This window comes from Corythoichthys intestinalis, chromosome 12 (genome assembly GCF_030265065.1).
Source record: "Corythoichthys intestinalis isolate RoL2023-P3 chromosome 12, ASM3026506v1, whole genome shotgun sequence".
NCBI lineage: Eukaryota > Metazoa > Chordata > Actinopteri > Syngnathiformes > Syngnathidae > Corythoichthys > Corythoichthys intestinalis.
Window position 1 is genome coordinate 25,052,936 of NC_080406.1, and position 24,463 is coordinate 25,077,398.

At 37.7% G+C, this 24,463-nt stretch overlaps 1 protein-coding gene across 4 annotated transcripts in view; it reads left to right on the top strand.

Moving 5' to 3' along the window:
• map3k20a (mitogen-activated protein kinase kinase kinase 20a) overlaps window positions 1-24,463 on the top strand; it is a 62,996-nt gene that overhangs the window by 17,753 nt on the left and 20,780 nt on the right. For all 4 annotated transcript variants that reach the window (XM_057852928.1, XM_057852927.1, XM_057852926.1 and 1 more), the window contains 9 exons: window positions 2,029-2,116; window positions 3,270-3,371; window positions 5,755-5,820; window positions 5,924-5,952; window positions 6,360-6,497; window positions 10,161-10,247; window positions 10,859-10,933; window positions 11,018-11,124; window positions 19,807-19,942. In XM_057852928.1, the coding sequence (XP_057708911.1) occupies window positions 2,029-2,116; window positions 3,270-3,371; window positions 5,755-5,820; window positions 5,924-5,952; window positions 6,360-6,497; window positions 10,161-10,247; window positions 10,859-10,933; window positions 11,018-11,124; window positions 19,807-19,942 (828 nt within the window). The remainder of the gene's footprint in view (window positions 1-2,028; window positions 2,117-3,269; window positions 3,372-5,754; window positions 5,821-5,923; window positions 5,953-6,359; window positions 6,498-10,160; window positions 10,248-10,858; window positions 10,934-11,017; window positions 11,125-19,806; window positions 19,943-24,463) is intronic.

A 24,463-nucleotide genomic window follows, 5' to 3' on the forward strand; every position in this document is an offset into this window, starting at 1 on the left:
AAAACAAACAAACAAAAAAAAACATATATAAACACAAACAGCACCTCGTCATTCATAAAAAGTACTGTATAATAGGGCAATGTCTCCGTAGTTCAGCAGCACCAAATAGCCCCCCAAAGCACTCCCCTGAAATCAGCATACAACTATATATATATGAACGTGGAAGACTCTAAACTTTACATAACACTCTTCAAATTTTTAAAAATTCAGTTAGAAAATACCAAAATATGCTGTTACTGAGTAAATTTGAATCTTAGACAAAACCCCCAAAAACTGAAAGAAACGAATGCTTGAAAATAGTAGTAGCCCCTAAAATGAAAATTTTTGTCTTGTCCCACACCCACTGACCAATTTGAATCTCAAGTAAAACAGTTCATTTTTTCAGGTGGTATTTGGTTAGTTTTTGTCCCTTGTAGTTGTGGGATTTAAAAAAAAAAAAAAAAGTTTTATTTGACGTTACATTTCAAATGTTATGTATTATTCGTGAAACAAAAACCTTATCAGGGTAGAAGAAGAAACCAGTCATTCACACGTTACGCTAGACTTGACATCATAAGTTTTCCAATAGAATGGGTGAAGAAAATTTGTGTCCTTGCTTAAATCTTTCATTTTTTTTCAATAAAATACCAGAAAAGTGAAGGCTTATTTTTTTCAAGAATTTTGATACGAAAATGTCCTCCAATTCTGAAATGGCCCGTACGTATTAGGGGTGTGCGATCTTAGGCACCCCGCGATTCGATTCGATTACGATTCAGGGTGCTACGATTCGATTGTTAAACGATGATCTCGGTATTGACTGTGATCACGATTATCGATGCATCGTACATTACTAATTAATAAAGTAGCCCAAAAAAAATTAATGTCCATTATTTATTTAAAATATCCTAATGATTCAGCAGGCACGATGGAAACATGCCCATTCAACAAAAAGCTGCCCTTAAGCTGCCTTTTAAAAAAAATATATTATTATTATTATTTTTTTTTTTACAAGAACGTGCAAAATATTATTATTATTATTATTATTTTTTTTTAACAAGAACGTGCAAAAACATTAACCATTTAAAGACAGTACTTATTTCTGAACATGCCCATACAACACCCAGCTGACCGTTAGATATACTCTTTTTCACAAGAAGGTGCAAAAACATTAGCCATTTCAAAGGCAGTACTTATTTCTCTCAACGATACAATAAAATTTACTCTGGTGGAATGAATTCCACATTTTCCGGAAACAAACAAAGTGTTTTTAGAAATAAGACTTCTTTTAACCAATATACAGTACTTTGTTTTCACAGAATTCTGTACTATTTCGCATATTTGTAGTGTTACCGCTGTACCTAATCCTGGTTTTACACTTTCTGCATCTGGAATAACTTCTGTACACCACCAAACAACGCACAAATAGACACGTTAGCGAATTCACTAATTAGCATAGATCTCGGCGCTAACAAGTAACGTCTCAAAAACAACAACAATAAAGGCTAAACAGTACAAGAGGGTTTGTGTACTCACCTCTGATAGACTGACACGGGGCTTAACAAAACACTAGGGACTTTTTCCAATTAACACGACTTGAACCTACTGCTGGACAAGGAGCAACGAACTATCTCTCTTCCCCTCTCGCTCTAAAAAATAAGTTGCGCACAGGTCCCTGACTGTCTCATTCACAAATTTGTTTACCAGTCTTTTGAAAAGGAGTAAATCTCTCGCTCAGTAACCGGCAGCATCCATCATAACGTTGTGCGTGCGTGTGTTAAAGGTGTACGGGTGGCAGACGTGTCTTGAATTTCATTCCGCTACGAGCGGCTGTCATAAAGTTATTAGGGAAAATCATTGTTTTATAACATTTATGAATCGTAATCGAATCGTCAAGGGTCGAATTGCGATGCATCTAATAATCGAGTTTTTGGCACTATCTTAATACTTACAGTATGTACTCAGTGACATGTGCAGTAAGCACATCCCTGAAAGACTATATGCTCTCCTCTTCAATTAATAATACTTTTCCTTTATGTGTCCACCTCCTAGGCTGAAATCCTTAGTGTTCTCAGCCACCGCAACATCATCCAGTTTTACGGCGCTGTCGTTGAGGCTCCCAACTATGGAATTGTCACTGGTAGGTGACGTAAATGTTTATGTCCTGCGCATATTACCAAAAATGTTGTGTCCCTTACGGCCGATACATTAAAATGAAATACACGTTTTATTTTTCACAAAAGATGGATTGTCAAGTAATCAACAGCCAATTTCCTGCAGAATTTAAACTAAGGATGCTACAATACCACAGTACAGACTTTTGAATAATTTTTGATACTAAGTACATTATTGGCTAATGGCTAATGTCATTAGCTTGCAGTTGTGATAAAAATGTGTTTTTATTTTAATCAAATGTGGGTCAGAGACAAGCCTTTCTTGAACATGGCATAAATTCCACTCAAATATAAGACTTTTTAGACATTTTTCTTCTGACATTTCAACATTGAACTACTGCGTGTTTTTCTAACAGTAAGAGTTAGAAAGTTCATTTTAATTATTTTTGCTCCGCTCAAAATGGTAAATAAACAATGTATAGAATTGTGTCATTAGTGCAGACTCAATACTGGACACCGTAAACTAAGCAGAAAGTAAGAACTGATTTCCAACTGCTCCTTTGGTGTCCAGCTTGAGAGAAGGAATGGATTTGTTGTAAAGTAGCTTGTGGGTGTCTGTTTACTCAAGGGTAAGCCATATACCAGCAGAAACATGATATGTTTATTGATTATCTTTAGTAATTTCCTGTGTTGACACAGCGCTCGAATAGCTAATAGGCACATGCGCGTCAATATACACATATACGCTTGTCTCTGTTTATTGCTCCCGCCCAGCCACCGCATACAGCTAAAGAATATAAAGTATAAACTGGTTGTTAATGGGGGGCAAAGGTAAGCATGATGCCAAAGACTACAAAATCAGTCAAGACGTTATTGAAGTCTGCTGAAAGGCAGGAGCAGTTCATCTCTGTGTCAGTGCATCCCAGTCATATTATCTGCGGAATGTGGACACAACATATTAAAGTGCAAAGTGCAGACCTAGACTGGCACTGACTTGTTACTGCTTGTTGTTGGTGTTTTGTCCCTCAAATGTCTAATAATTCAGGTTTCAGATGTCTATTAACACTGACTTCATGTTTAACAACTTTTTGATCAAACAATGCTATTAATTAGGTTCTGTTCTTGACCTGTACAAGAGGAATTTTATTTTCTGGTTTCTGGGCTTTTTTGTTTGCATAGAATATGCCAGTGGTGGTTCACTGTATGATTACCTGTCATGCAATGAGAGTGAAGAAATGAACATGGAGCACATTATGACCTGGGCGACTGAGATCGCCAGAGGTGAGATAAAAATGCATTACCCAATTTATACTGTATTTTGTTTATAAATTGTATGTGTACACAACAGTGATGTTTTTGTCAACGATAACGAAAATATTTTGTCAACTTTTTTCGTGACGACGTCGACTCGATAATGAGCTAAAAATGTGTTTTGGGGGACTAAAACATAACAAGACTAATGCCAGTTTTTCATCTGATGAGACGAGAACAAGACGGAAATGCGCATAGTTTCCTTCACATGTTCAGAATGTGTGACATTTTATTTGTAGTCAGCCTGCTTCGTAGCAGTGTGTGGTTGTTTCACTCGTGACCAGTGTTGTCACAGATTACTTAGAAAATTAATTTAATTACTGATTACGCCTAAAAAAAGTAATCTAGTTACTTTACTGATTACTTTATTGTCAAGTAATTAAGTTACTTTAAAAGTAATTTATCCGTTACTTTTTACCATTTTTCCTCCCTTTTCTGCCTCAACAGAAGAATGACAACAGAAAAATGTCATCACATATAATTGACTTTCCGATAATTGAATTTAAAGAGGAAGATTAGAATTTTTCACATAAGGCTTAATCTTCGAGTTAGCGGGGGTTTAATTAGTCGATGGAGTTGATTTCAACCACCATTGACTCGCGCTAGCTTATCCATTCAGGACCCCTGAAACTAACAAATAACTGACAAACTGTATGAAATTTGTTAAAATCAACTCCACTGACTAATTAGAACCCCGCTCGAACCCAAAGATTAAGTCTAATGTCAAAATTCTAAACTTCGGGTTAGGGTTTAGGGGTTAGGGTTAACAGAATCTCAGTGTCAATGTAAAACAATGCAAATTGACTGCACAAAAATCAGCAACACACAAATGAATTCTGCGATAAACAGTGCAATAAAAACAAAGGTGGGGGCAGGCGCGAATGCGCGCGCACAACCCAGAAGTACGCCGTACACACACGCGGTCAATTTGGCCACAGCACAGGGCGGCACCTAAGCAATTTACACTCACTCGGACTTACAACACATCCCAAAGATGCTAAACGAACACGTCACCTCACAGCATAAATGTGCAACACGAATATAATGTAAACATGCTTGCCGACTTGGCGCGATGACTACCCGCCATTGCAACGGCAAACCTACGAAACGGCCGCACGTGTAGCGGCTTCAACCTATCGCTGGAACCCTCCAGAATGAAGGAAAATACTCATGTTCATTCATGGACGCACACAGATCAACATACCCTGGCTCAACATGTGCCTGCACTCGGCTCGAATGTGCACAACGCATTCGTCACGCCAGACCAAAACAGGAAGTAACGGTGAGCGGTTACCATGGAAACGAACCCGTAGGGAGAAGATGGGAACCTTTCTAACATTTTCTATTTGAAATGCTGTCCGTACATGACTACAATAGTCTTCATTCTACATATATTATGAGGCAATAACAAAATAGGAACGCACAGACACTAAGGAAACTACGGTAACTTTAATCAGATCAGATTACTGGTTTGGAAAAACGAACGTGTTAGATTGCTCGCTACTGAAAGAAAGTAATCACATTACAGTAACGTGTTACTTAGTAACGTTACTTAGTAACACGTTACTGACGACACTGCTCATGACGTGCTGCGCCCCTCTTTCCCCCCGACTCACCAGTCTCGTCTCCAGTCACTCCAGGTTAAACACACGCACACATGGTAAGATTTCATTTGTTTGGCCAGAGAGACTATGCAATGTTGCTTTAGCCTTTAAAGGTCGGTGCTGAGTGATGATCACACACCGAAAGTAGTGTTAGCATTGCATTCGCGTTAGCATTACGCGAGCGTCCCCTTAAACTCTTGGACAACTTTTTTTACATACAGGTCGTCCAGGTGGGTATAATTCATTGAAAATAATGTACTGTTTTCCTGCTGAGTGTTTATGATCACAAAGTTGGCGATGTCTATGTAGACGCTACAATATGTGCTCGTCTGTTAATGTTCATACAAAATAGTTGTAAACCTTAATTTTTTAATTTATTTATTGAGTATTTTTTAAAGAATTTTACAGACGAAAACATTTTTCGTAAATGTCAACTAAAACTAGCCGAAATTGAGTTTTCGTCAACAAAAACTAGACAAAGACAAACACATTTTGAGATGACTATGATTAAGACTAGTAAGTATAATCGTCCAAAAGATGAGATAAGAGATAAGACGAAAATGAAAAGGGCTGGCAAAAAACAACACTGACACAGTTGGCCAAAAGTGGTAGCTCTCAAACGTTTTTTCAAAAGCAGTACTACAGTAACATTTTGGTCATCAAAAGCTAGACAGGTTTTATTTCTAAAAAAAAAACTAAAAATAATACATCTCATTTAGGCTAATAGCTGACTTTTATCTTCTGCGCAGGAATCCACTATTTACACTCAGAAGCCCCTGTAAAGGTGATCCACAGAGATCTGAAGTCAAGGAATGGTAACGATAATGATTTTCCCTGGTTTAAATCTGTCTTTTTTTTCGTGATATGTCATTTTTATCATTAGGAAACTATGATATGAAAATCTGATTTGTCTTTCAGTTGTTATAACGGCAGATAAAGTCCTTAAGGTAGGTGTCGTTTTATATCCTGTGCAAGAAAAAGATGTGCACATAAGTAATATCATCCATGTATGCCATCAAACACCAGCTACATTTTATGTAGCTCAAATTTCATTAAAAATATATTTATGTTAACTTAAGCTGACCTTGTTATACCTTAAACCTGTACAGTATGCGTTGTTGAACAACTTTTTTGATACGTTGACATACACTGTATTATAACTAACTGAAGGATGCCTGTTGGGAAACAATGATTCTCTACAAGCAACAAAAATATTACGCTTCCCATATTTAAAAAAAAAATAGCATAAGCATTGGGGGGAAAAAAAGTCAAAGCATTTCCACGGATCTGTGTTGCTACATCTGCTTAATTGTTCAAGTTATTTCATTTGTGAAGTTATAATTTTTCTTCTCAGATTTGTGATTTTGGGGCCTCCAAATTTCTTACCCACACGACACACATGTCTTTGGTGGGCACCTTTCCCTGGATGGCGCCTGAGGTCATCCAGAGTCTGCCAGTGTCTGAAACCTGTGACACATTCTCCTACGCCGTGGTGAGTGCACCAACACAAGGCGAAGAAACAGTAAAGTCGTGTGCTAGGTTGCGCCATAACAATTCGAAGTTGGCAAAAGAAGAAAGTTGGGGATGTTGAAACTTATCGGCATGATTGGAGTCCTTCGAGGGTGCAACGCCCCTAGCTAAGACCACAGTCGGGGAAGTCACATGATTACGAGTAAACTTGTGCAATCTGCACATGCATCTTAGTTAAGTTTAAATCTCAAGTACGTCTGTTGCATAAGACTATATTTTCACAATAGTACATTGGATATTATAACTGCTGGAATTTTGATCTCTGTAGGCCTCCATTTGGTGTGGAAAATTACTCCGAACCTCCAAAAATGAGCATAGAAAATCCCTGATTGTGGAAGCGACAGTGCTGTCTTATAAGACACTTCCCCTTGTGATTGCAACTTCGCAGTTGGCTTTCACACTTGACGGTTTAATGTACAAATTTAAAAAGGCTGTGATGATACGGTGTGGCTTTGTGTGCTCCATAACAAGATGCTGGATTTATAAAAATGGACAAATTTCCGGAATATTACTAAGAGATTCATTTCGTCTTGATATCTTAATCTCTATAAAGGCGAATTTGTGTGTGTGGCTGTCTCTGTGTTGGTGTTTTATGGATGTCGAAACGGCTTGGGTGGATTTTGATAAAATTTTACAGTTTTACTTTTTTGTCTGGGGGTGTTCTTAGATGGGTTTGACCTCTGTAGGCCTCCATAGAGTGTTGAAAATTAACTCGAAACTCCCAAAAAAACTAGAAGAGAAAGTGCCAATTTTCACTTTTACACCCAAGCAAAACCGGGACATAATGCTAGTGTCATTATATATATAAAAAATGTAATTAAAAAAAACAACAAAAAACTAAAATATATAATATATATACATACGTATATATGGCAAAATACTCAGGTGACTTGAAGTTCTAGCCTTGAACTCCAGACTCACCGCTGTTCCAGCTCTAGAGTCTGGTGACTGTTCCGCGGATCAAATTCCCTGGCAGAGCAAGCCACAGCAAACAGCGAAGTGGACCAATCAGCGACGGGCGGACGTGACATTGGTAAAGCGACAAGAAACTCTAGCGCGAGGAGGTAAACATACAAGGAGAGCGGAGAACGGAGAAGTTTATTCAACATGGCTAGCACGAGACAGACTGTTGGTTTTAGCGACTCAATTTGTTTTTGGTCATTTAAAACTGAATTTACCACAGCTAAGAACATATTCTCGGCTCTCCTGTTCGCCATCTGTGTTGTTGTGGAGACGACTTCCGATGCGCAAGAGTGACGTTGCTCATTAAGAACACGTCACGCAAATAAACGAGTCGGATTGCACGGACTATTTCGTTGGGCTCAAGAGGCCAATAAGGAGCTAGGTCCCAGACTGGAACAGCAGTGAGTCTGGAGTCCCACTCTTGACCCCCAATTTGGCCAAATTTCAAAATTGTCTTATATGCATGTGTGATACAAAGCTTAAAATCTCAATTCTCTGGGGGAAGAAAACAGGAGGGCATTTAAAAAATAAATAATTAAAAAATTAAACCCTAAACCCTAACTCAAGGTGAGCGCATGAGAGAGCATAATTAAAGACACCATAATTTTAACAAGATATCATCACCTTATTTCGATCCAAAAACTCCATGTAGAATGTACAGTATCACCAAGTGTCAAGACACAGCTGTGAATCACTACAGCCGGATTTTTTGGGGATTTTATGGGTGAAACATGGTAATATAACAAGGAATGTGATGTAGAAATCAAAGAGTGGTCGAGATTTTTTTTCAAATATTTACCCTTTTAGACTTTTTTTTTTTTCAATTTTTCTTTGTTTGGATCGATTATCATTTAAAATATCGAGGAAAATGCAATAGTAACAAAAAAAACCATTTAAACAATAGTTATGAGGTAGAGATCCGTGACCTATTTACATACACTATATTTTTCAATGTGACATAATTTGTTTAGAAGTTTAAAATATGTGAGTGAATAATTTAGTAGTCTTTTTTTAACTAAATATTGGAGATAAATTAATGATTCTAAGCTAAAAATGATATACATTTCGAATAATAATTACTTACCTTCTTCTTATGGCTGGGTTGAAACAAAAGCGGTTGCGCGGTGGCTGTAAACGGGGGTCTCCAGGGTAAAACGGACAAACTAAAAATAGTTTGGGGGCTTAATGCGCCACGAAACTGCTATGTAAGCATATAGACACTAGGGGTGTGCCATCTTAGGCACCCCACGATAGGATTCGATTACGATTCAGGGTGCTATGATTCGATTATTGAACAATGATCAGAGTATTGATGACGATCACGGTTATCGCGATTATCACAGTTATCGCGAGTATCTCTGCATCGTACATTACTAATTAATACAGTAGCCAGACAAATTTATGTCCATTATTTATTTAAAATATCCTAATGATTCAACAGGAACGATGGAAACATGCCCATACAACAAAAAGTTGCCCTCAAGCTGCTTTTTTATTTATTTATTTTACAAGAAAGTGCAAAAACATTAACCATTTTAGAGGGAGTACTTATTTCTCTCAACAATACAATAACATTTACACAGGTGGAATGAATCGCACATTTTCTGGAAACAAAGTGTCTTTACAAATAAGACTTATTTTAACCAATATACTTTGCTTTCACAGATTTCGGTACTATTTCGCATGTTTGTAGTGTTACCGCTGTACTTAATCATGGTTTTAAACGTTCTGCATATGTAATACACGTCAGCTAATTAGCTTTGCGCTCGGCGCTAACTATTAACATCTCAAAAACAACAACAATAAAGGCTAAACAGTTCAAGAGGGTTCGTGTACTCACCTATTATGGATGCACACGGGTCATAGCAACACACTCAGGACATTTTTCAATTCAAATGCCTTCAAACTACTGCTGGACATCTAAAAGACAAGGACCAACAAACTCTTGCTCTAAAAAATTACTTGCACACAAAAGCGCTAACCTGTGTTCGCGCTTTTGTGTACATGCCTGTCTCATACACAAATTTATTTTCCAATCTTTTAAAAATGAATAAATCTCTCAGTAACCGGCAGCATCCATCATAACGTGCATGCGCCCGGTAATGGTTCCCGGGCGGCAGATGTGTCTTGAATTTCGTTCTGCTACAAGCGGCTGCCATAAGGTTATGAGAGAAAAATCATCGCTTTTGAACCTTTACGAATCGTAATCGAATCGTCACGTGTCGAATCGCGATGCATGTAATAATCAATTTTTTGGAACTCCTCTAATAGACATATTGTTCTATCAAGCACAACAGTTCTTTTGGCTTAAAATATAGCAATTTATTTTAAAGAGGGATGCAAGTGCAGAAACTGCTTTTTCAGCCTTGTCTGTGTTTTCCGCCGTATACAAATGTTTAACTTAATGTCAAACATCAAGTACTTTGCTTATACTTTATCTGCCTCAATGAGGAGGACTTCTTTATATCTAATGTAATTAAAAAATATAGATGCTATTCTAAAATGCATTTTAATTTTAAAACTGGTTTTAGATCAGCTATTTCACTTTAGCATAGTCACATGTTGATAGCATAGAATCCACAATATTATTACCATACTTCATTACTTTGAAATGTTCTTAGATATGTTAATGTGTCACCAATTTAATTCCCTTGTGTTACAGGTGCTTTGGGAAATGTTGACACGTGAAGTACCATTCAAAGGTCTGGAAGGCTTACAAGTGGCCTGGCTTGTAGTGGAAAAAGAGGAGGTATTTTTTCAAGCAATTGCACATATGTTGCACTCATATGCCAAGAGATCATAAGTTTTTTGATTCATTCGTTCTTGTTAATCTAAATTAGTTGTGGAGGGTTTTCAAATACTTTGCTCGAGTGTAGCAACAGTGGAAACCACAAGATTGCACTTTTTACGGGTGTTCCTAGTCACGCGACTATATGTATATCTGTTAACTTATTGGCTGCAAGTAACTGCAATAGACGTCCAATCCATTTGAAGTGGGAGGGTTGGCAGCGAATGAACAAATGTTTATTCGCTGCCACCCTCTCAGTTCAAATGGATTGGACATATAGTATTGATAAAATGAAATTTACAGCAAAAGGATGACTCAGGTGTTTATTGAATTTTTGGTCTGTATTGAATTTTCAACACAGGTCTGAAAGTCAATTACGTCTAGCAAGATCACATGATAAACCAACTTGTGCAAATTGATGTGACTCGGAACAAATATGATTGAACCTTAGTTGGCGGTTCTCTTCTTCCGGCATTAAACAATCGTTTAGAGAATGTCACAATTGTATTAAAACACTTAGGTATAACAACTGCTGGTCAATAGGAGGACACGAGTGTGTACTTGTGTTTCAGAGGTTGACTATACCCAGTGGCTGTCCTGCCAGCTTTGCAGAGCTGATGAGGGACTGCTGGGTGACAGATCCAAAAGTGAGTGCTGCATCCACTTGAACTGGCATTGAGAAGAACAACATGTCCGCATGGCACAAACCTAAAGTTGCTCTCTCAATTCAGAGGAGGCCAACGTTCAAGCAGATCATGTCGACTTTGGAGGCCATGGCGAACGACAGCCAACTTCCTCAACAGTGCAACTCTTTCCTCCACAACAAGTCTGAATGGAGGTAACGTAATGAGCCATTCTGCAGTCCAACTAAATGTATTGAGAACTCAATATGCACTCAGCCTAAAGGAAATTACAAAGAATGACATGGAAATGTGGCTGACGGGGGTCGGAAAATACAAAAAAGGAAGGGGAGATGGTTCATATAGATCTTTAATGACTTGACTGATGGCGACAGAAAGGCATGAAAACCTCCAACGACTCCTCCATCTGGATATATTTCCTCTCTTTACCCATAAGGCCCTAAAAATAATCACCATCTTTTTCAAGTAGAAGTGTTTAATTGGGCTGTATGAGCAGCTGGAGGTTCAGTTGATGTTCAGCACAGCCTGAGTCTCAGCTGCTACTTTATTCCGCCTCAGCCCCTAAGCAGGGATGGCGCCGTGTGGCGTCTTCAACACATAGCCGTGCTGTCGCTGTCACGTCCGCGCAGGTGAGATGTGTTCCAAACGGTGGACAGGTCATGTTTGCCTCGTTAGATCTCAGTGGATTCCAGCTGGTTTTAGGAGCACTGGTTCTTGTGTGAAGTTTCTGGTATATGCCGTGCAGTGTTGTTTTTGAGATTTTACTGACAAAAATAGTATGTTCAACATTATTAAGTTCGGATTCTCCTTCGGCCTTTACGTTGGTGTTGAGAGAATTGAACATTTTAAGCATAGGCGGAGTTTGACCTTTGGGGCAGGGGGGGCACAATATGTTGATGACCCCAAAACGCAGTGTCAGCATTAAAAAAAAAATTAGAAGAATATTTATAATAATAAGTTGAAAATTAGCGTGGTTTTTTTTTTTGTTTCCCATCATTCTTGCGGGGAATTCTAAAACAGGCTGCTTAGGACAGCTATACCTTTTGCCAAGATCGTTATCCATTGAATATTGTACGGTGTCGTGCCAATGTAGTTACCCCAGTCAAAAATTGTATCCCCTGCACGGAGCCATTTGGAGGTAGATTTGTATCTTCATTATTCAATCAAAAAAAGGTTGCTTCAATCAAAATATATATTTTCAATCAAAAAAAAGTCAATTCGATTGAAAAAAATTTTTGAATGCAAAAATAAATTTGAAACTCAAAAAAATGCATTTGAAAGCTATTTTTCTATCGTTTGAAATTTTTTTTTGATTGAAGTAATTTTTTATTTTTTTTTGATTGAAGCAACTTTTTTGATTGAAGTAATGTTGTTTTGCGTTTGGGTCACATTTTTATTATCCAATCAAAAAATAAGTTGCTTCAAACAAAAAATATATATATTTTCAAAATAAAAATCACTTCGATCAAAATAAGAGAAATTTCAAACATAGAAAAAAAACGTTTTTGAATGCGAAAAAAATATTTGAGACTCAAATATTTGCATTGGAACACTTAATTTTTTATTTTAAAAAAGTTTGATTTTAGCAATCCTTTTTGTGTTTGGGCCATATTGCCCTCCCCTATTTTTTTTTTTTTAATAATATACTAAGCAAATGACCGTCTAAGGTGCTAGTCACATGATCTGTTCGAAAAATAATTTTGACCCATTATGAAAATATATTTTTTTGTTCATTTCATTCATTTTTATTGTTTGTTTTATTGCGTTAAAACTTTTATATATATAGGAAAGTCAGTTACATGCAATGACACTTTTCGACCACCTGGAGGGGGGGCTGCCCCCCCCTTAAACTCCGCTTATGATTTTAAGAAAGCCAAAGAAAAGATTTTTTCCATGTCGGCGTGTGTCTTGTGATAAGGTAGCAACCAGTTGAGAGTGTAACTCTTAACTCATCTAGGCTGCTGCTTGACTATCCGAATTACGACAACTTGAAACATTGGAGTGATAGCCATCAACCAGTACTGCTCGAGATCTGCCAAAAATGCTACGTTTCGACTTTTGTGCCTCAATAAGACACAACTAATAGAGAAGCATATTCACTTTTGTTGATTGAAAATGACTTCATGATATCAAGATGAAAAAAGTATGCTCTGGTAAATTGTTTTAAAATTAAGTTTTTTCCCCCCACACAATTGCAACTCCATTAAAAGGTTAAACCAGACCGTTTATACATTTGAACATTTATAGGTTGTAAACCCATATAAAACATTCATATAATAATATACCATAATATTTTATTTTGAAATGTCCACCGGAAGTATGTTTGCTAAGCCACTAACTGTAAGCTTTACAATTAGTAAAAAGAAACAGAAACAAGGTGCACTTTGCTTGAAAATTCTTTAATCCAGCGAGTTTTCATTTTTGAAGTGTCACCTTCAACCGCAATTTTGCGTTGTGGAGAAGACTGGCAATGTTTTATAGCAAGCTAAAGTGGTTAGTACATTGTCTTTTTTTCCATTAGCCTCAATGTAGCAATGCTAACGTTTTACATTGTTTAATATGTTTCCTTATTTTGTATGTCTGAACTTGAATTCTATGGCGTGTCTATGGCCAATAAACATCAGCGAAAGTGACTGTAGTCTCATAGGCAATCAACATGCATGTGTGCCGAGTGCACGCAGCACATGCACAAATGTATGTACGCATGCATGCGGCGATAAATCGCCGCCAGGAAAATGACCGCCCTCATTTTTATTTACCGTGCGATAATTTGACTTATTGCATATCTCTACAGGCTTACTAGTAACGCATTACATGTACTCCGTTACATTTACTTAAGTAACTTTTTGAGAAAAATGTACATCTGAGAGTAGTTTTACTAATCCATATTTTTACTTGAGTAGATTTGTTAAGAAAAAACGTTACTCTTACTCCGCTACTTTAGGCTCCACAAGAGTCATTGCATTTTACCTCTTTCTACTACATATTAAATTGATTATTTTTTTGCCAGCGATGCCAAGGGTAGCACTACAAATTTCACCAATCAGACGTCGCAACCGGTGTTATTAATAACGGCGTTACTAACTGCGTTATTTTTTTCAGGAGTGAGATAACTAATTAATTACTTCTCTCATCTTTGCAACACCGTTACCGTTACTGAGGATGTAAAGGCGTGCGTTACAATATGTTACGACGTTGGTTTAATGACACGAGAAAAGTCCGAGAGACACGGACTCACTCACAGAGCAGAGCGGGAGTGGGGAGGAGGGGAGTTGTGACGCCGTTGGAAACTAGATGCTTGGTGGCTCCAGTAATACCTGACTGTAGCCGATAGCCTACAAAATACGCCCACCCACATGATGCTACGGTAGATATCACATGTATATAGAACTAGATGTGAAATGATAAACTCGCCGGCGTGAGTTATCAGCCGCCATCTTAAAGCAGTAGACTTCTCAGGAAGGCTGTGTTGTAAAGAACCTTCTTAGCGAACCTAAGTAACTTCTTATCTAAAATACTCCTAAATCGTCAAAATCTTGACTTAAATCTATCTTTAAATCATGAAACAGTTTTAAAACTTTCACATGTTGAAAGTAGACAGAAGGGAACTAATGCAATAACGGGAGCAATTTTAACAACTTTGACAGTTGATTCACAACATGAAATGACTTCCAAACATAGCAAAGGTTACTATCTAGTTATTGCAATATCCGCAATGCCCCTGTGTCTAGTTAAGTTTAGGGTAAAAAATTGGGGTAGGGCCAATTGTCCCAAAAACCCTTTGAACTTTACATGGTGTGACCTATGGTTTTTTTTTTTTTTTTTTTTTGGAATGAAAAGAAAAAAAAAACCATGACAAGTAACAGCAGTTACTTTGCCAAGTAACTAATTACTGTTACATTCTGGTAACTGAGTTACTAACTCAATTACTTTTGTAATTTGTAACTGTAATTAATTACTTTTTTAAAGTAAGATTAACAACACTGGTCGCAACAATAATCACATAACTCCATTATACTAATCTGACGCAAGCTTGCCGTTCTAATGACACCAGCCTGTTCATTCACATGGCTTCTTTAAAGCACCGTAAAAAATGAAGTATTTGAAATAAAGCACTGCCCTCAACATGACTCGAAAGCGCAGACTTAAACCTCTCTCCCAATTTTTATTTGGCACTGACACTGAAAACCGGAGATACGATCCTTTTAATTAGTAACTAGAGCTGGGAATCTTTGGGCACCTAACGATTCGATTCCGATTATGATTCAGAGGCTTCGATTCGATTATTAAACGATTATTGATGAACCCCCCTCCTTTTTTTTTTTTTTTTTTTTTTAATGTTTTGTACATTAGTTCCAAAATTGTTCAAAAATCCTCTCAGGCTAAACCAAACTACTATTTCAGTATCAAGTTGACATATAACAGTAAACAAATATACAAAATTAACAGTAAATAAAATACTCCAGTTCCCATTCTGTATCAGCAGTTTTAAACTACATTCAATTAATTTATTGTTGTGAATCAACCGTTACAGTTGTTAAAATTGCTCCCGTTATTCCCTAATTTCCCTTCTGTCTACTTTTGACATGTCAAAGTTTTAAAACTGTTTCATGATTTAAAGATTGATTCAAGACAAGATTTTGCCGATTTAGGAGTATTTTAGATAAAAAGTTAATTAGATTCGCTACAACAGAGCCTTCTAGAGAAGTCTACTGCTTTAAGATGGCATCTGTTTACTAACGCCGGCAAGTCCGTCATTTCGCATCTCTGTTCAATAATACATGTTCTAACACAGACGTCGAATGTCATTTTGCCTCTAGTTCTACATATATATGATATCTACTGTAGCCGTTTGTTTGTAGCAACTAGCAACCGGGCGTTGTTTGTAGCGGCTGTCGGCCGCAGTCAGGTATGATTGTTTTTTTTATCTAGCGGCATGAGTTGAACATGATATTTATTTTCGGTCCGTTCCTCATTGCGTCCCAAAGACCGCGCTGACTGTGTTTTACTTCCGCTTTACCTGGTATAATTCAATAATCGGAATTTGAAAGTTTGTGAATCGTTCTCGAATCTTCCACGGCCGAATCGCGAATAATCTACGAATCGGAAATTTCGCACGCCTCTATTAGTAACTATGAATGAACTATTCACTTTTCAAATTAGGAATTAATTTCTCCACTAGATGGAACTCATGCTCTTTGGACGAATAATGCATAATTTCTTCCTTTTTTTCCCCCTCTTGCCGGAATTCAATGATTTTTTTTTTGTATTTCTTTGGCTTAATGTGGTTATGTAATGGGTTATTGTACAGTATCATTATAGCAACAGTTCATATAGATAAGTTTGTGCTGAGAGAAAAAAAATAACATTGTTTAAAAATAAAAACTAGGGCTGCAGCTATCGAATATTTTAGTAATCGAGTAATCGACTGAAAATTCTATCGATTAATCGAGTAATCGGATAAAACAAATATATTTTTAGGTGAGGAGCAATTATAAATATACATGAGAAAACAAGACATTTCATCTAATCTTGAACCATTTTCAGTCAATCAATGTCTTTATTTTCGATGTATATTGTTGAAAACAGCCAACAATTGCATCTCAAACTGTAACTACAATAAAAAAATACACTAATTCACTGCTTTCACTCAGAAAACTTTTAGATCTTATTAACATATATATATATACGTAAATATATCTTACCTAAAAATGCCGTTACGCTTGATAACACACATCACTTAAAAGTTAGGATTTTTTTTTTCCCCACGTGTTTCAATTGAATTTCTATTTGTGTCAAGCCATTTATAAGTTCTAGTTAAGTTTTAAGTTAGTCTAAACTGTAAGTCCTGATAGGATTTTGAGTTTTTGCAGTGTTCAAAATAAATGTATGATACAGGCTGTATTGGAGCACATTAGGGACCAGTGCTACTTGGTGTTTTATCCAGCAATGACTACTGAGCTCAAATTGATAGTTAGCATTATTGAGTTTTTATTTTACACCCTCATCACTCCACAACGCTATGTTATGTTAAAGCCTGTATGTAAGACACGTTAGCCACGCATCGAAAGTGGTCATAATTAATAGAAACCTAGCCCTCCGCAGGGCTTACATTACGTGAGCTAGTGACATTAATGTTAATCTTATTTATTAGCGCTTAGCGCTCTACTGCTTTAAGATGGCGGCTGTTTGCTAACGCTGCCCAGACGCGGACGATTCTGTCATTTCGCATCTAGCTCAACATACAGTGCCTTGCAAAAGTATTCGGCCCCCTTGAACCTTGCAACCTTTCGCCACATTTCAGGCTTCAAACATAAAGATATAAAATTTACATTTTTTGTCAAGAATCAACAAGTGGGACACAATCGTGAAGTGGAACAAAATTTATTGGATAATTTAAACTTTTTTAACAAATAAAAAACTGAAAAGTGGGGCATGCAATATTATTCGGCCCCCTTGCGTTAATACTTTGTAGCGCCACCTTTTGCTCCAATTACAGCTGCAAGTCGCTTGGGGTATGTTTCTATCAGTTTTGCACATCGAGAGACTGACATTCTTGCCCATTCTTCCTTGCAAAACAGCTCGAGCTCAGTGAGGTTGGATGGAGAGTGTTTGTGAACAGCAGTCTTCAGCTCTTTCCACAGATTCTCGATTGGAATCAGGTCTGGACTTTGACTCGGCCATTCTAACACCTGGATACATTTATTTTTGAACCATTCCATTGTAGATTTGGCTTTATGTTTTAGATCATTGTCCTGTTGGAAGATAAATCTCCGTCCCAGTCTCAGGTCTTGTGCAGATACCAACAGGTTTTCTTCCAGAATGTTCCTGTATTTGGCTGCATCCATCTTCCCGTCAATTTTAACCATCTTCCCTGTCCCTGCTGAAGAAAAGCAGGGCCAAACCATGATGCTGCCACCACCATGTTTGACAGTGGGGATGGTGTGTTCAGGGTGATGAGCTGTGTTGCTTTTACGCCAAACATATCGTTTTGCATTGTGGCCAAAAAGTTCAATTTTGGTTTCATCTGACCAGAGCACCTTCTTCCACATGTTTGGTGTGTCTCCCAGGTGGCTTGTGGCAAACTTTAAACCAGACTTTTTATGGAATCTTTGAGAAATGGCTTTCTGCTTGCCACTCTTCCATTAAGGCCAGATTTGTGCAGTGTATGACTGATTGTTGTCCTATGGACAGACTCTCCCACCTCAGCTGTAGATCTCTGCAGTTCATCCAGAGTGATCATGGGCCTCTTGGCTGCATCTCTGATCAGTTTTCTCCTTGTTTGAGAAGAAAGTTTGGAAGGACGGCCGGGTCTTGGTAGATTTGCAGTGGTCTGATGCTCCTTCCATTTCAATATGATGGCTTGCACAGTGCTCCTCAAGATGTTTAAAGCTTGGGAAATCTTTTTGTATCCAAATCCGGCTTTAAACTTCTCCACAACAGTATCTCGGACCTACCTGGTGTGTTCCTTGGTTTTCATAATGCTCTCTGCACTTTAAACAGAACCCTGAGACTATCACAGAGCAGGTGCATTTATACGGAGACTTGATTACACACAGGTGGATTCTTTTTATCATCATCGGTCATTTAGGACAACATTGGATCATTCAGAGATCCTCACTGAACTTCTGGAGTGAGTTTGCTGCACTGAAAGTAAAGGGGCCGAATAATATTGCACGCCCCACTTTTCAGTTTTTTCTTTGTTAAAAAAGTTTAAATTATCCAATAAATGTTGTTCCACTTCACGATTGTGTCCCACTTGTTGTTGATTCTTGACAAAAAAATTAAATTTCATATCTTTATGTTTGAAGCCTGAAATGTGGCGAAAGGTTGCAAGATTCAAGGGGGCCGAATACTTTTGCAAGGCACTGTACATGTGATCTCTATGAGACTCATCAAATGCTACCTGCTACCAACGAAGCATCGTGCGGTCTAGTATTTAGCAACGTCGGCGTCGTTTGTAGCGGCTGTCGGCTGCAGTAAGTTTTTTTTTTTTTTGCTTCTTCCTCTACGCATGTGACATCAGCGCGTTATCCCGCATTAAAAGTAGTCCAAGCAAAACGTGATGCTTAGAGCTGTCAAAATAAACGATTACTCGAGGTGAATAAATTACTCGGATCAGTTTTTAAACTCGAGTTACTCGAGTTGCTCGAGTATTCGTTTCAGCTCTAATAAAAACATCAAACAAAAATAAGCAGTTACTTACATTGTTACTCATTACTTGAGCATTCTTTTCACTGGATACTTTTTTACTTGTACTTGAGTACATTTTTGGATGACTACTTTTGCTTGAGTAATTTTACTTTGAAGTAACGCTACTCTTGAGTAAAATTTTTGGCTACTCTACCCACCTCTAAATATATGTGATTACCAGTCATGCCTCTTCTATTTTTCTGCTGCTTTATTTATTATTTATTATTATTTATTATTTATTGCTTTATTTGCGCAAGTCCCTTTCTCCGTCAACATGATGTGATTAATTATCCTACCTCTAGGGTGTGCTGTTTCTCTTTTCTTGTACTTTCTTTTGCCTCAAGGTTGCTGACAGCTCAATTTTTGGTTACACTGTATATTGTTTAAGGTTTTGTTTTTAATTGTACCGGTGCATGGTGTGAAAGTGGTTACCGTTTTTGCCTCGTAGTTTTGTTGTTTGGGATTTGAATATGATCTCCTGAGTAGAGGTGTTTGGGATTTGAATATGATCTCCTGAGTAGAGGTTGTAGTTTATCGTAATACCTGCTTGGATTTTCTGTGGGTAAAAAAACAAGCATGTTAATATCATAACACATTTTACATAGTCTTTTGTGAATGTGAGTCTGCGTGCTTGTTATATTTCATGTGTCCAAGTATTGTTGATTTTTATATTTGTCGCCCTGCAGAGGTGAGATTGAAGCCACACTGGACAGGCTGAAGAAGCTAGAAAGGGACCTGAGTAGCAAAGAACAGGAACTGAAGGAGAGAGAGCGACGTCTGAAAATGTGGGAGCGCAAACTCATTCAGCAGTCCAACAGTCCGGTCAGTTGCTTGACAGCATTTCTTCCCTTTGCAACAAGTTAATAACATTTGAAGTGGCCTCAGCAGCGCAGTGAATGAATTATTTCCCAACAGGCGAAGTATGTGAAGCCATGCCAGAAGAAAAGAAATTTATAGGTAGAATTATTTGGTGCACTATCAATCTGCGCAACAGCTAAAGATTCTTAACTTGATCGAATTTAATTTGGGACTGACCTCATATTTAAAAAAAAAAAAAAAAAAAAAAAAAATGACAATTCACAATTGGAACTGTGCTGTATTGGAAGTAATTTACGTTAGCTCAAGTATTTCTTTAAAAAAAAAAAACAGTACACAAAGTACTAAAAATATGATACAGTGTTTAATTTTTCAAGCATGGTAGCCAGTTAGGGGACTGCATAATGAATGTTTACAAGGGGAAAAATGTCAATAGGTGTATTACACTTGAATAATATGGTATTTCATTAATTGTTGGTTAGTACAATAACATCACTATTTTAAATTGCATTTTGTGTTTTTTTTTTTTTTTTCTGCAATTAGTCCGTCATTCAGAAAAAGAACCATTTGACAGTCCTCAGCCTATAGACATTACGGAAGTAATTCAATGTATGGTTAAAATGCTTGATAGAGAGTGGCATGCTGTGAAGAAAGAAGCCACAAGCACACAGCTCCTTGGAGAAGGCCAATCTTTTATGATGAAGTGACATTTTCCTGACATTAAGATTGGCCAATTTGTTCTGAATGTGGTAGAGTGCAGTTGTTGTAGCAGTCTCTGACTTACTTACACTTACAGTAGGCTCCGTCTATCAAGTACTTAATGGTAAGTCCAAAAATATTTTCCATGTTAATAATTCTGATGTTCCTGTAGATTTGACAAAACAATACTGCCTAGATATACGCATTATTCTGTTATAAATATTTTTAATTCAAGGCAATGGAGCCCTTCAGAAATTGCATTTCTGTTGAATTGTAGGTACGGCATTTAACTTTACATTGTGGAAACACAAGGGCTCCTTTGATTTCTTCCGCGTTATTATTTGTCTTATTACGTAGGATTTCACAAACACTGAAGGTAGAAATTTTGCGGGAGTGCATGTTCATTCCTTTCCATTCATTGTGTGGTATAGATGATAAATGAGAGACATCTATGAGTTTACATTCACACAAAACACTAGACAAGATATTAGGGCCTTTCACAAACGATTATTTTAATCGAAGATTTATCGCAGATGTATATATTTGAATTATCGGCTCATATATAAATTATGCTATTCATTGTTATGTGAGTTTAGGGTTTACATTTCGGCTGTTAATGTGCATCTGAGCCGACAACTATGCGCTCTGAAACGTTGTATTATTATGTAATAATGTAACTTATTGTCAGTGTTTGATTCATTTAAATGTCATTGAGAACAACAGGAATAAGAAAATATTTACTGTTTTTCATTTTGAGAAATATAAAATATAATATAGACAATTATATTTTTAAATAAATAAAACAAACATGCAACAAACAAACCAAAAAAAGTACTGTTTTTCCCCTTTGTAATTTTTTAATTTAAAAATAAAAATAAAAAAATATATAAAATAAAAAATCTACAGTTGTGGTCAAAAGTTTACATACATTTGTGAAGAACATAATGTCATGGCACTCTCGAGTTTCCAGTTATTTCTACAACTCTGATTTTTCTCCGATAGAGTGATTGGAACAGATACCTCTTAGTCACAAAAGACATTCATGAAGTTTGGTGCTTTTATGACTTTAATATGGGTTAACAGAAAAAGTGATCAAATCTGCTGGGTCAAAAATATACATAAAGCAACACAAATTAGCAATTTCTTGTGAGTGATTATTGACTTGAACAATCATTGACTTGAACAAGTCAGGAAAGTCACTTGGAGCCATTTCAAAACAGCTGCAGGTCCCAAGAGCAACAGTGCAAACAATTGTAAGTATAAAGTGCATGGCACTGTTTTGTCACTGCCACGATCAGGAAGAAAACGCAAGCTATCACCTGCTGCTGAGAGAAAATTGGTCAGGAGGGTGAATATTCAATCGAGAATCACCAAAAAGCAGATCTGCCAAGAATTAGAAGCTGCTGGAACACAGGTGTCAGTGTCCACAGTCAAGCGTGTTTTGCATCTCCATGGACTGAGAGGCTGCTGTGCAAGAAGGAAGCCCTTGCTCCAAAAGCAGCACCTTAAGGCTCGACTGAAGTTTGCTGCTGATCACATGGACAAAGATAAGACCTTCTGGAGGAAAGTTCTGTGGTCAGACGAAACAAAAATCGAGCTGTTTGGCCACAATGCCCAGCAATATGTTTGGAGGAGAAAAGGTGAGGCCTTTAACCCCAAGTACACCATGCCTACCGTCAAGCACAGTGGTGGTAGTATAATGCTGTGGGGCTGTTTTGCTACCAATGGAACTGGTGCTTTACAGAGAGTAAATGGGATAATGAAGAAGGAGGATTACCTTCAAATTCTTCAAGATAACCTAACGTCATCAGCCCGAAGATTGGCTTGTTCATTAGTCAATTAATTGTGGCAGCCTTATTGGACATAGAGATGTATAATTCCTATAGACAAGTTTCCTGAGCAAAACATGGGCGGCAGCATCTTGGACAATGTCTGCTCCGAACTTTGGTTTTAGAAAAAACATGAATTATGGTTTAAGTAAGCAGCGTGTTGACGAAGTTAAAACTGCAAAATTAAAGCAGAGGAACTCACGAAATCTCCCAAAATGGATGCAGCACGACATAGATGAGATGTAGATGAAATTGTATGATTGTTCTTATCACTTCGTTGGTCAATCGTGGAAAAAATAATAAATTGTTAGCCTGTGTTGACGTGTTGTATAGATTGATACGCCAGCCACTTGTGTGACCAAAATTATATTACATTTGCCAAATGCAGAAGGGCTTACACGGATTTTGTTATTACAAGGAAATACTACAAGGTATGTACATATAAACAAAAATAGTATGTCATTCTTTTTTATTGCAGATATTGATCGCAACAAAACTTTTGGGCAACATGATTCCATTTCTTGTTTTATTTAAAACGTTTGGTGCATGTCTAAAACAGGTCAATAAATCACAATTTATTAAATGATTAGAAAAACTAGCATACGAGAATGTGATATCAGACAGCATAGCTCCGGAGCGGCTTGAAAGCCTTGCCAACATTTGACCCGACATTATGCAGACCCTCGGCGGCTGACAGACAGACTTTCTCCCGCTGTCCTCGGTAATTCCAGCTCCAATAGCGTATCTCAAAGTTGCTGCAGTTCAAAAGCTCGTAGTCGGATCTCGGGATCGAGCTGACGGTCCGTCGCGAGGTGAGCCAACGTATGTTCCAGCCCCTGCCGCTCGGCCGCTCCCGGGAGTGGAGCCTTCTATCATCAAAGTAGAACGCACGTAGTCTCGATATACGTCCATCAACGTACAAGTCAAGTTGTCTTCCCTTGCGTAACAGCGTTTTCCAGCTGTAAACAAACGAAGAAAAAACTTGTAACTCTTGCATTTATGCATTTACATAATTGTGCCATGCTACACGTAATGATTAGCAACAGGCTAGCAGCAGATACTGTAGTTGTTAGGGATGGGATTTGATAAGATTTTTACGATTCCGATTCCATTATCGATATGGCTTAACGATTCGATTCATTATCGATTCCCTTATCGATTCTAAATGGACTAATGGACTGTATGAGGTTCTGGGTTCAATATATTTTATGGTTCATTCGCCTCGGAGTGTCGGTTAGAACACAAGGAGCGGAGAGTGGAGTTGGTCTTTGGCACTTTTAATTCAACTTGGCAACAGGCTCAACTATATACAGGCAATGGCACTTGATATGACAATCACTCAATGAGCAGATGAGAGCATGCGTGGAAAGATGTTGATGTATTTGTATGTGTGTACAATTCAGATTGACTGTAAAGCAGTCCATAACACACATACATGACACGTAATAATATAATGACACAAAGGTGGGGGGGGGGGGGGGGGGGGGGCGCAAGCTCGCGCATAACTAGGAAGCATGCTGCGTGCACGTGCGGTCATTTTAGCCATAAAAGTGGCAAAACTAAACACTTTACACTCATATGGATGTACAACATCTTTTTAAGATGCTAAACTAACACATTCCCTCTTCACACAAATGTGCAACGCGAATATAATGTAAACAACGCTCTTCTCGACGCAGCGAGAAGGAGCGGGAGCAACCAGCCGACGTAACAGTAAAAACATGAAACGGTCGCGCTGATAACTGCTCTAACTTATCATAAGAACTTTATCGCATGAAGAGGAAATACTTACATTCGTGCATGGACGCACAGATTATACTTCCTCTAACAGCTGGCCGTCCTCTGTTCGAAATGCGCACCTTACGCCTATTCTCGGTCCCAGAATACGCAGCGCGCATGACGTAGGACAATAACCAGAACCAACTGACCGGTTGCTATGAGAACGAATGCATACCCATGGACTCTTTCTAACAGGAGTATTAAAATTGCTAATAAAATT